The sequence below is a fragment of the Macaca fascicularis genome, chromosome 1 (assembly GCF_037993035.2).
Source record: "Macaca fascicularis isolate 582-1 chromosome 1, T2T-MFA8v1.1".
In the NCBI taxonomy this organism is placed as follows: Eukaryota; Metazoa; Chordata; class Mammalia; order Primates; family Cercopithecidae; genus Macaca; species Macaca fascicularis.
The window spans coordinates 134,403,533-134,415,776 of NC_088375.1; the positions used below are offsets into that span (position 1 = coordinate 134,403,533).

Below are 12,244 nucleotides of genomic sequence, written 5' to 3' on the forward strand. Positions count from 1 at the left end.
ATAGAACAATACAGAACCCAAAAATCCTGAACTATATATTAATACTAGCAAATCGATTCCAAGAGCACATAAAAAAGATTGTTTACCACAATTAAGTAGGATTTATCCCAAGGATGCAAAGATGGTTTAACATATATGCAAAATCAATAAATGTAATACATCATATCAACAGAATAAAGAATAAAAACCTTATGATCATCTCACTAGATGCAGAAAAAGCATTTGATAAAATTTAACATATTCCTAGGAACATATCTCAACATAATAAAGGCCATATATGACAAACACACAACTAATATCATACTGAATGGGGAAAAGCTGGAAGGCTTTCCTTTAAAAACTGGAACAAAATAGGGCAAAAGAGAGAAAAGGCATCCAAACTGGAAAAGAGGAAGTCAAATTGTCCCTCTTTGCAAATGACATGATCTTATATACAAAGGACCCTAAAGATTCCATTAAAAAACTCTTAAAGAGCTGATAAACAAATTCAGTTGTTGCAGGATACAAAATCAACATACGAAAATCAGTAGCATTTCTATAAACCAATAACAAGCTAACTGAAAAAGAAATAAAGAAAGCAATCTTATTTCCAATAGCTACAAAAAAAAAAAAAAAATTCTAGGAATAAATTTAACCAAAGAAGTAAAAGATCTCTACAAGAAAAACTACAAAACACAGATGAAAGAAATGGAAGAGGACACAAATGGGAAGATATCCCATGCTTGTGGATTAAAAGAATATTGTTAAAATCACTGTATTACCAAAAACGATCTATGGATTCAGGACAATCCCCATAAAAATACCAATGACACTCTTCAAAGAAACAGAAAAAACCAATCCTAAAATTCACATGGAACCACAAAGACCCTGAATAATAGCCAAAGCAACCCTGAGCAAAAAGAACAAAGCTAGAGGCATCACACTATGACTTCAAAATATACTACAAGGCTATAGTATACAAGACTATGGAATTTGTTTAATAACAGGTACAAAGACCAATGGAACAAAATAGAGAATCCCGAAATACATTTACAAGTTTACAGCCAACTGATTTTTGATGAAGGTGCCAGGAGCATACAATAGAAAAAGGACATCCTCTTCAATAAATGACGCTGAGAAAATTGGATATGAATATGAAGAAAAAGAACACTGGATCCCATCTCTCACCATATTAAAAAAAAAAAACTTAAAATGAATTAAAGACTTAAACATAAGACTGAAAACTATAAAATGACTACTAGAAGAAACAGAGGAGAAATGTTTCAGGACATTGGTCAAGGCAGATTTTATGGCTGTTATTTCAAAAACACAGGCAGAGCTTGCTTCAGCAGCACATATACTAAAATTGGAATCATACAGAGAAGATTAACATGGCCCCTGCATAAGGATGACAAACAAATTCATGAAGTGTTCCATATTTTTAAAAATATACAATACATAAGAAAAAAAGCACAGGCAATGAAAACAAAAATAGAATAATGGAACTATATTAAACTAAAAAACTTCTGCAAAGCAAAGAAAACAATACAGAGACAATCTGTAGAATGGGAGAAAATATTTGCACTAATCATCTGACAAGAAACTAATATCCATAATATATAAAGAACTCCAGAGCATAAGAACAAATAATCCCATTAAAAAGTGAGCAAAGGACCTCAATAATCATTTCTCAAAAGAAGACATACAAGTAGCCAACAGGTATATGAAAAAATGCTCAACATCACTAGTCATCAGGGAAATGCAAATCAAGACCACAGTGACATAGCATCCTACCCCTTGTTAGAATAACTATTATCAAAAAGACAAAAAATAACCAGTGCTGGTGAGTATGTGGAGAAAAAGGAGCTCTTGTACACTGCTGCTGAGAATGTAAATTAGTACAGCCTCTATGGAAAACAGCACAAAGCATTCTCAAAAAACTTAAAATAGAACTACCAGACAATCCAGCAATCCCACTACTGGGTATTTATCCAAAGGAAAGGAAATCAATATATCAAAGGGATACTTCTAGTCCTATATTTATTGCAGCATTGTTCACAATAGCTAAGACATGAACTCACCCTAAGTGTCCATCAATGGATAAATGCATAAAGAAATACTATTCAGATATAACAAGAATGAGATCCTGTCATTTGCAACAACAAGGATGCAACTGGAGGTCATTATGTTAAGTGAAACAACCCAGGCACAGAAAGACAAATATATTTTCACTCACATGTGGAAGCTAAAAAAAAAGGAAAAAAAGGAAAAAAAAAATGGGAGGGTCTCATGGAGGTAGAGAGTAGAATGATAGCTACCAGAGGATGGGAAAGATACAAGGGCAGGGGGAGGAATAAAGAGAGATTGGTTAATGGGTACAAAAATTGAGTTAGATAGAAGGAATAAGTTCTAGTGTTAGCATAGGAAGGTGACTACGGTTAACAATAATTTACTCAAAATTTCAAAATAACTAGAAGAGAAGATCTGAAATGTTCCCAACACAAAGAAATGACAAATGTTTGCGGAGATGAATATCCTAAATACCCTGATTTGATCATTACACGTTGGATGCATGTATCAAAATATCACATGTACCCCATAAATATATACAATTATTATGTATAAGAAAAAAAGTTTTTTTAAAAAAGAAAGAAATGTATTTTAAGTACCTGATAAGTAGCTGCATCTAGATTTGATAGTGCCACATACAGTAAATTATTCTGAAGAGTATAGATCCCTGATGGAATAGCAAGTTTAAGTGTTTCCATAGGTTTATTAAGAATTTCATCATGTAGTACTCGATTCAGTGCTCTTAGACTACATTCTAGAAAATAATATGAGAAAAATCAGTAATTAAGTAACTCTGAATAAGTTACATATCTGCTCTCAAGATCTCAATTTTCTCACCTATAGAAAAAGAAAATTGAGCTACATGTCAAGATTCTTTTAGGACTAAAATATATCTTTATGATGCTGATTTTTTAAATGTTAAATATTATAATGTATTAAGAAACCTCATATTCTTTTATTCTGATATATAATCAAATTTATCTTATATATATCTACATATATATAATATACAAACACATACAAACACTTATTTCTGACAGCCAAAAGCTCAAAGTTTTAATTTGTCAACCAAGCATTCTTAGTTTATTATAGCAATGTTATAAAAACTTGTATTTTGTGCATTTTGTTTATCACCAGCCATTCATTGTGAAGTAAGTAATTGTGAAGATTTTATTCATAAAAAGAAGGTAAATCAGTTAGGGATCGGGTTTGGTTGCAAACAACAGAAAACCCAACTAACACTAGTTCAACCCATAGGGATTTGTCTCACATAGGATGAGTCCAGATCCAAAGCTTTTATAGAGACTCAGGGACCCAGGTGTACTCTCTGTAAGCATACCTCGTTTAATTATGCTTCATTTTATTACCCTTTTCAAATATTGCATTTTCTTCCAAATTGAAAGTTTGTGGCAACCCTGCACCAAGCAAGTTGCAAAGAGTGCCACAGTGTCTAGCTATGAAAGGAGGGGAAAAGTCCCTGGGGTGGACAAAGGACTCTAAGAAAAGTGGGAAGGTGGATCCTGGAAGCAAATGAACCCACTCCTAAAAGTGACTGTCAGTCAGGCTGGGCACAGTGGCTCATGTCTGTAATTAGCCAGCGTCCTGGGAGGTCAAAGTGACAGGATTGCTTGAGGCCAGGAGTTCAAGACCAGCTTGATCAACATAATGAGAACCTGTCTCTTAAAATAAAAAAAATAAAAAATAAAAAAAGTTTTTAATTAGCTGGGTGTTGTGGCATGCACCTGTAGTCCCAGCTATCCAGGAGGCTGAGGCAGGAGGATCAATTGAGCCCAGGAATTTGAAGTAGCAGCAAGCTATGATTGCATAACTGCACTTCAGCCTGAGCAAAAGAACAAGATCCCCATCTCAAAAAAAAAAAAAAAAAAAGTGACTGTCACTGGCTTGAAAACAAACCAGATGAGCTCTAGCACAGGCTGCCAACCAGTGGTCTGGAAGAAGGCTTGTTCTGCCACTTCTCCCACCCTGACTGCGACATTGAGACTGAAGAAAATTCAACGTGGTGCCACTAACAGGTCTAGGTGCCATCAACCAGGAGAGGAAAAAAAGAGAAAGCTGGGGCCAGAGGATTTCGGAGTTATGAGGAACCAACTCTTTCTTGGTTCCATGAATCTCTCATACAGCATTATCTTTTAAAGACCTTCCAGTATCTGCGTTGGAAATCCTCTAACCACTGCAGCTCATTCTGGCGATAAACAGGCTGAAATGAATATTCTAGGTTCAGGTGGATTATCAAAGAGAGAGCAGGATTATCTCTTTCTTGTTAATACAAGGCTGCTACAAATTAAGCCTGTGTCTCTTCATATGGCAAATTATTAAAATTATGTCCAAGAGAGGTACACTTACAAAAAAGGCATAGCAGAAAAACAAAATAACTGCATTAGAGTAGAATAACAGGCTTTAAAAATTTCTGTGATATAACCTTGATAAAAAAATTCCTGGATGGTTTATATTTATATATATATATATATATATATGTGTGTGTGTGTGTGTGTGTATATATATATATAAAAGATCTTAATATATGTCCAATTTTTGGAAACCAAAATGTTCCTGGTATGTGATAATATCAGCTAAGCACTATTCTAAGATCCATATATATATATACACACACACATAAATATATGTGTGTATATATAAAAAACTATATATAAAACATATATAACTGTATATATTTTGGCTTTTTAATCTTCATGCTTTTCATCTGTTGTATACATGATTATTGCAACAAAGTCATCAAAGTACTGCTGCATCTCTAGTTCTTGTTTCAGGCAGCAAAAAAAAAAGGAGAGGAAACAGCAGCTTAGCAGGTATCTTCTTGGTTCTCATTGAACAGAATTGTGTTGCATAACTATCCATAGCTGCAAGGAAGCCAGGAAGTCCTTTCCTTTATTTCCTCCACATTAGAGCCAAGAAAGGGAGAAAGGGATTGAAAATGAACTTTGAACTGGCCAATTTTATGGTATCAGTCATGAAAAATGGCCAAAGATCTTTTAGAGATACATACATAAACTCCTCAAAAAAATGAGAAATTCTAAGGAACCCTAGAATTATTTACCAATAATGACACTTTAGACAAATTTTTCTCTCAATATAAAATAGGAATAGTTTAATTATGAAAAGTTTTTTGAAATAAAAAAAAACTTTAAAATTACTACGTGGTACTCACCCTCTCCTCACCCCAAAATAATAATTGAACAATTCTTAACTAAGATAAAAGTTACCAAAAGGTTTTCTTCTTAGTTTTACCAGAAAACTAAAATATTACCTTAATTTTATGTTATTTTATTTTTTGAGATGGGGGTCTTGCTATGTTACCCAGGCTAGATCCCAACTCCCAAACTTAAGCAACCCTCCTGCCTCAGCCTCCCAAGTAACTGGGACTATAGGTGTGCACCGAACCTGATTATTTTTTAATTTTTTAAATTCAATTTTTAAATAATCACCAATTCCTGGTATTAAGACTTTCTATTTTTGCCAATTTGAGGGCAGTGAAATTGTGTCCTGTGGTTTTAATCTGATTTCCTTGATTGCTAGTGAAGTTGAGCATCTTTTTATATATGTATCTGCCATGCAGGTTTCTTCTTCTGTGAATTACCTGTATGTATCCTTTGCCCCCTTTTCTATTAAGTTTCTATTAACTGTGATTGAGTTGTCTGAGTAATTGTAATTCTGGATATTAATTATTGGTGGTTACAAGTGATATAAATATCTTCTCTGAATTTGTGACTTGTCTTCTTACTTGATTTGATTTACAGATGTTTTTCAATTTAATATACCCTAAATTATCTATGTTTTCTTTTATGTCTTATTTGTACCTTTTATATGTTGTTTGAAATCATTCACAATAGTAAGGTCATAAAGTTTTGCTTTTTAAATGTCAATCTTTAATTCACCTGGAATCTATTTTTCTGTATGGTGTGTCTATAGATGCTTTGGTTCACTGAAAGTTGGTTTTACCACATTTTCACCACGTCTTTCTACAATGCAACTGTTTGTGTCAAAGATATCTTTGGCTCCACAATGTTAAATGCAGTGAATACTTCTGCTCATCTATACCTTAGCAGCAAAAACACTACTATCTCAGCTTGGCTATTACGTTTCCATTTATCTTTTTATTTTCCTTCAATCTTCATTTGCTGATTCCTCCTGTGGAATCTGACCTCTAAATAGTGGGAATGCAACAGAGCTCAGTCTTTGGCCTTCTCTTCTTCTAGTATACACTAGGTGATCTCATTCAATCCTTGGCTTCAAAGCAAAAGGTAAACTGACAAATTCTTGAGTTCCATATGCATAGATTCTACTATTTGACATCTCAATGGGAATGCTTATAGCTGTCTGAAACTTAATATGATGCAAAAAGCAGCTTTAATTTTCCCCCAAACCTATTTCTATATATCATTAATTGCAGCACCCATTCACCCAATAGTTTAATCTAAAAACCTAGCAATTATTCCTCAAACTGGATCCCTCCTTTCTTCTGACTTTCACATATTCAATCTTTTAACAAGTCATGTCAGATGTAGTTTGAAAGAAAATACACAAAAAGGACCAGGTGTGGTGGCTCATGCCTATAATCCCAGCACTATGGGAGGCCGAGGTAGGCGGATCACCTGAGGTCAGGAGCTCAAGACCAGCCTGGCCAACCTGGTGAAATCCTGTCTCTACTAAAAATACAAAAAGTAGCAAGGTTTGGTAGCACGCCCCTGTAATCATAGCTACTCGGGAGGCTGAGGCATGAGAATCACTTGAACCTGGGAGGTGGAGGTTACAGTGAGCCAAGATCGTGCCATTGTACTCCAGCCTAGGCGACATAGTGAGACTCAGTCAAAAAGAAAGAAAGGAAGGGAGGGAGGAAGGGAGGGAGGGAGGGAGGGAGGGAGGGAGGGAGGGAGGAAGGATGGACACAAAAAGCCAAAAAAAAAAACACATAAAAATTCATCATCATTAGTTATTAGAGAAACACAAGTCAAAACCACAGTGAGGTAATACTTTACAACTATTAGAATGGCTATTTAAAAAAACAACAACAAAATATTAAGTGCTGGTGAAGATGTGAAGAAACAGGAACCCTTGTACTTTGCTGGTGGAGATGTAAAATGGTCCAGTTGCTGTGAAAAACAGTTTGATGATTCCTTAAAAAGTTAAACATAGAATTACCATATGACCCAGCAATTCCACTCCTAAATGCATACCCAAAGGAATGGAAACAGGGACTCAAACAGATCCTTGTATATCTACCGAAGCATTACTCAGTTTTTTTCAGTATTATTCACAATAGCCAAAAGGTGGAAACAACCTAAGTGTCCATCAACACATGGATGAATAAACAAAATGTGCTATGTCCATACAATAGAATGTTATTCAGCCATAAAAAGGAATACATTTCTGATACATGTTAAAACATGAATAAATCTTGAAAACATTTTGCTAAGTGCCAGACCTAAAAGGACAAATGTATGATTCTACTTACATGAAACACTTAAAATAGGCAAATTCATAGAGCCAGAAAGTGAATCAGAGGTTACTAAGGGCTGTGAGTAAAGGAGAATGGGGATTATTACTTAACAGTTACAAAGTTTTTGTTTAAAGTGCTAAAAACATTTTAGAAATGGATAGTGGTCATTGTTGCACAACATTGTAAAAGTAATGACAATGAAGTGTACACTACAAATAGTTAAGATGGCAAATTTTATGTTATATGTATATACTTTACCACAGGTATAAAAAATCAGAATTGAAATATACCAAAAAACCATTAAATAATATACTTTAAACACATAAATTACATGGCTCATGAATTATCTCAATAGAACTGTTTTTAAAAACTACATAAACTTAGTCACTGCTGGACTAATCAATAAAGCAAATAAAATAGTTGTTTACATTAGTAAAAAAATTATGATTCTTCTAAAGTTCTAACAGTAACAGATTTATAAAACTTACTCTTACTCTCAAATTATTATAAATGCAAAAAACTATTTTATATTTATAGAATTAACCAGAAGATATGAATTATGATATAGATTAAAATAAAATGGTTTTATTACTAGACTTAAAATGTCTTAAGAAAAATTTTAAAATATTGAAATGTTCTTCATACTAGGCCATTCCACAATGCAAGAGTGCAAATGTGTAGTTCCCAATATATATATGTAAACTAAATAAACTGCATTGATTAAAAACAAAAAACCTAGATACCTACTGCTGTCTTTGTAGACTAATAAAATGCAGGCCATTATCTTCAAAAGTTCAGCAACAACCACTGCTGTTGAAGATAGATAACGAGGTCCTTCTTCTTTTAAAGTTCTAGAATAACGCATTGTTAGAACCAAACTGGTAGTCTGAAAGACCAAAATTCCCAGGGAAAGGTATTTTAGGTTGGCGGACATTGTTTTATCTTCATTTACCTGAAAAACAAAAAAAACAGGGCAAATAAATAAGATAACAACATATGAAAACTAGTGTATTAAAAAACACCAAGAGGGAGAAGGGAGAGGGCCTGCAGGTCTCTCCTCCACCTGCCACCAAAAGGAATAAATAAAAAAAAGAAAAAAAAACAAACCAAGAGACTTCTTGTCCCAGACAAGATGGAATAAGCACACTCCACCTTATTCTTTCTGCTAATTACAATCAAAAGCCTTGAATTGGAAACAAAAAGCAACTACTGACTCTGAAAGGTGAAGAAAATAAGGTAAATTGGCCAGAGACATCAGATCTTGAGGGATGACTCAGCAGTGAATTCTCTAGAGATTTTTTTTGCTACAGATGTAACCTACTTTGGGTGCTTCAGCAGCCCACAACCTGAAACTGCTCAAAGGCATGAACAACAACAACAACAAAAGTCCCAAGAAAAACATACTTTCTCTAACCAAAGGCCTGAGAAGGCAAGAGTCTTTCAGAACAAAATCTTTTCAACTGGTTACTGTGTAATCAGCAAGAAAGAACTTAACTGACCATCCTCATCTTGAACCATTGAGAGCAGAGGTGGTGGCCCTTCCCCCTCCCACTAGGGGTTACAGCCACAGAAACTGTGGGACAGAGCCCTGCTGACCATTGCTGCCCTATAGAAGGCAAATGTTTGCAAGGAAGCAGTACTTTTCCTCCCTCCTCAGTGGCTGTCCATTAACATAGAAGATTTAAATAGGAAAGAGTTTCACAATATAATATGCAAAAAGTTCAGGAAACAATCCAAAGTAAGTATATTTATTATACCAACAAAGAAAAAAGGTCTCAGCTTGCATGAGTAAGGACAACCAACAGACAACAATGCGGAGATGACACAGTTGTTGCAATGGTCAGAAAATAATTTCAAGCAAGCTATCTTAAAAATGCAACAACAAGCAACTATGAAGACTTAAAATAATTTTAGACTCATATAGTTTAAAAAATAGTACAGGAGTTCACATGTACCCTTCACCCAGCTTCCCCCAATGATACTAATTCAAAATCCCTATATTTTCCCTAAAGCAATTCAGTATTACTCCTGGAAACTCACTTTTAATATTAAGACATATATAGGTTAAAAAGCAAAAGGACAAAAAAAGACACATCAAGAAAAAAATAACTAAAAAAATTAAAGAAACTTTATTAATATCAGCCAAAATGGGTTACATAAGATTTATTTTTGGAATCAAAGAAGGACATTTCATCATGATAAAAGGGTCAATACATTAGAAAAATATAATCATTTTAAATATATATGTGCCTAATAACATACCTTCAAAATACATAACACAAAAACTAACATAACTAAAGGGGAAAACAGGTAAATGCAGTCATAATTAAAGATTTTTACCCTACTTTTCTCAGTAATTAATAAAATAACAACAAAAAAGAAAACCCAGTAAGAATACAGAAAATCTGAATACTATCAACCACCATTACCGTGGTAGACATAAAAATGATCTACCTGGCCGAGTGCAGTGGCTCACACCTGTAATCCCAGCACTTTGGGAGGCTGAGGCAGGCGGATCATGAGGTCAAGAGATCAAGACAATCCTGGCCAACATGGTGAAATCTCGTGTCTACTAAAAATACAAAAATTAGCTAGGCATAGTGGCATGCAGCTGTAACTGTAGTCCCAGTTGCTCGGGAGGCTGAGGCAGGAGAATAGCTTGAACTTGGGAGGTGGAGGTTGCAATGAGCCGAGATCACGCCACTGCACTCCAGCCTGGCGGCAGAGCAAGACTCCATCTCAGAAAAAAAAAAAGAAATCTACCAGATCTTACTTGAATTCAAGGAAGGACAATGCAGAGTGTGTAATACCTGACTGCTTTCCTAGTGAAGATCACATCCTTTGTCATAGATTTAACTGAAGATTCAATTCAATTCTGAACAAAATCTCTGTAGACTTTTTTGGTAAACAAACAAACAAAAACCAAGCAAGCTTATTTTAAAATCATATGGAAATACAAAGGACCTAGACTACCAAAACAATTTTGAAAAAGAAAAACAAAATTGAAAGCCTTAAGCTACCAAACTTCCAGACTTACTATAAAACTATAGTAATCAAAACTGGTGGCTGGGCGTGGTGGCTCACGCCTGTAATCCCAGCACTTTGGGAGGCCAAGGCAGGCAGATCACGAGGTCAGGAGTTCGAGACCAGCCTGGCCAACATAATGAAAGCTCGTCTCTACTAAAAATACAAAAAATCAGCCGGGCATGGTGGCAGGCGCCTGTAATCCCAGCTACTCGGGAAGCTGCGGCAGGAGAATTGATTGAACCCAGGAGGCGGAGGTTGCAGTGAGCTGAGACTGCGCCACTGCACTCCTGCCTGGGCAAAAGAGCGAGACACCGTCTCAAAACAAAAAAACAAAATCTGGTATTGGCATGAAGACAGAAGCATAGATCAATGGAACAGAATATAGTCCAGATTTAGATCCATATGTCTCATGAGCTTAGGCTGCTATAACGAAGTATCATAGACTGGGTGGCTTATAAACACAGCAATTTATTTCTCACAGTTCTGCAGGCTGGAAGTCCAAGATCAGAGTGCTGGCATCACTGGGTTCTAGTGAGGCCTCTCTTCTGGGTTCACAGATGTCTGTCTTCTCATTGTATCCTCACATGGCAGAAAATAGAGAGTTCTCGGCGGTCTCTTTTTATAAAGGCACTAATCTCATTCATGAGGGCTCCACTTTCATGACCTAATTACCTCCCATAGGCCCTACTTCTTAACACCATCATACTGAGAGTTAGGATTTCAACATGTGAATTTGGGGAGGCAGGGGACAGAGGGAAGAGCACAAATATTCAGTCTATTAAACCACACATAAATATTGTCAAACAATATTTGACAATGGTACAAAAATAAGGAACAGTCTTTTCAACAAATAGTTCTGGACTGGAATAATGAGATATATGTATTTTTATTTATTTATTTTTATTTATTTATTTATTTTTGAGACAGAGTCTCGCTCTATCATCAGGCCGGAGTGCAGTGGTACGAACTCAGGTCACTGAAACCTCTGACTCCCTGGTTCAGGCAAATCTCTTGTCTCAGCCTCCCAAGTAGCTGGGATTACAAGCACACACCACCATGCCCAGCTAATTTTTGTATTTTTAGTAGAGACGGGGTTTCACCATGTTGGCCAGGATGGTCTCTTGATCTCCTGACCTCATGATCTGCCTGCCTCAGTCTCCCAAAGTGCTGGGATTACAGGCGTGAGCCACTGTGCCCCACCAGATATATGCATTTTTTTAAAAATAGCTTTCTACCCCTAACTTTCTCATACCAAATATTAACTAGAAATGGATCATATAGCCATTACAAAAGCTGAAACTATAAATATTCAATAAGAAAGCATAGGAAAAAAACTGTAATCATGTAGAGATAGGCCAAGAGTTCTTAGGATACAAAAAGCACAAACCATAAATGAAAAAAATTGATAAATTGGACACATTAAAATTAAAAAATGGGCCAGGTGCAGTGGCTTACACCTGTGATCCCAGCACTTTGAGAGGCTGAGGCAGAAGCATCACTTGTGCCCAGAAGTTCAAGACCAGCCTGGACAACAAAGTGAAACCCCAGTTCTACAAAAAATTAGCTAGGCATGGTGGCATGCACCTGTGGTCCCAGCATGCAAGAAGCTGAGGCAGGAGGATCAATTGAGCCCAGAAGGTCAGGGCTGCAGTGAGCCATGTTCATGCCACCACACTACAGCCTGGGTGACAG

General features: G+C 35.8%; 1 protein-coding gene and 1 non-coding gene across 15 annotated transcripts in view; one reads left to right on the forward strand and one right to left on the reverse strand.

Annotated features, from left to right (window-relative positions):
• Positions 1–12,244, reverse strand: part of SLC35A3 (solute carrier family 35 member A3) — a 59,553-nt gene that overhangs the window by 30,153 nt on the left and 17,156 nt on the right. For 11 of the 14 annotated variants that reach the window (XR_012417295.1, XR_012417294.1, XR_010588557.2 and 8 more), the window contains 2 exons: positions 8,273–8,477; positions 2,649–2,803 (listed from right to left, as the gene is read on the reverse strand). Coding sequence is in view for 8 of the 14 variants with exons in the window: in XM_065549084.2 (XP_065405156.1) it covers positions 2,649–2,803; positions 8,273–8,477 (360 nt within the window). In the remaining 6 variants the exon portion in view is untranslated. The remainder of the gene's footprint in view (positions 1–2,648; positions 2,804–8,272; positions 8,478–12,244) is intronic. The other 3 variants (XM_074000821.1, XM_074000829.1, XM_074000825.1) reach the window with 1 other exon arrangement.
• Positions 1,320–1,422, forward strand: LOC123570833 (U6 spliceosomal RNA). The gene has a single exon (XR_006695047.1). It is a non-coding gene; the product is annotated as a U6 spliceosomal RNA (small nuclear RNA).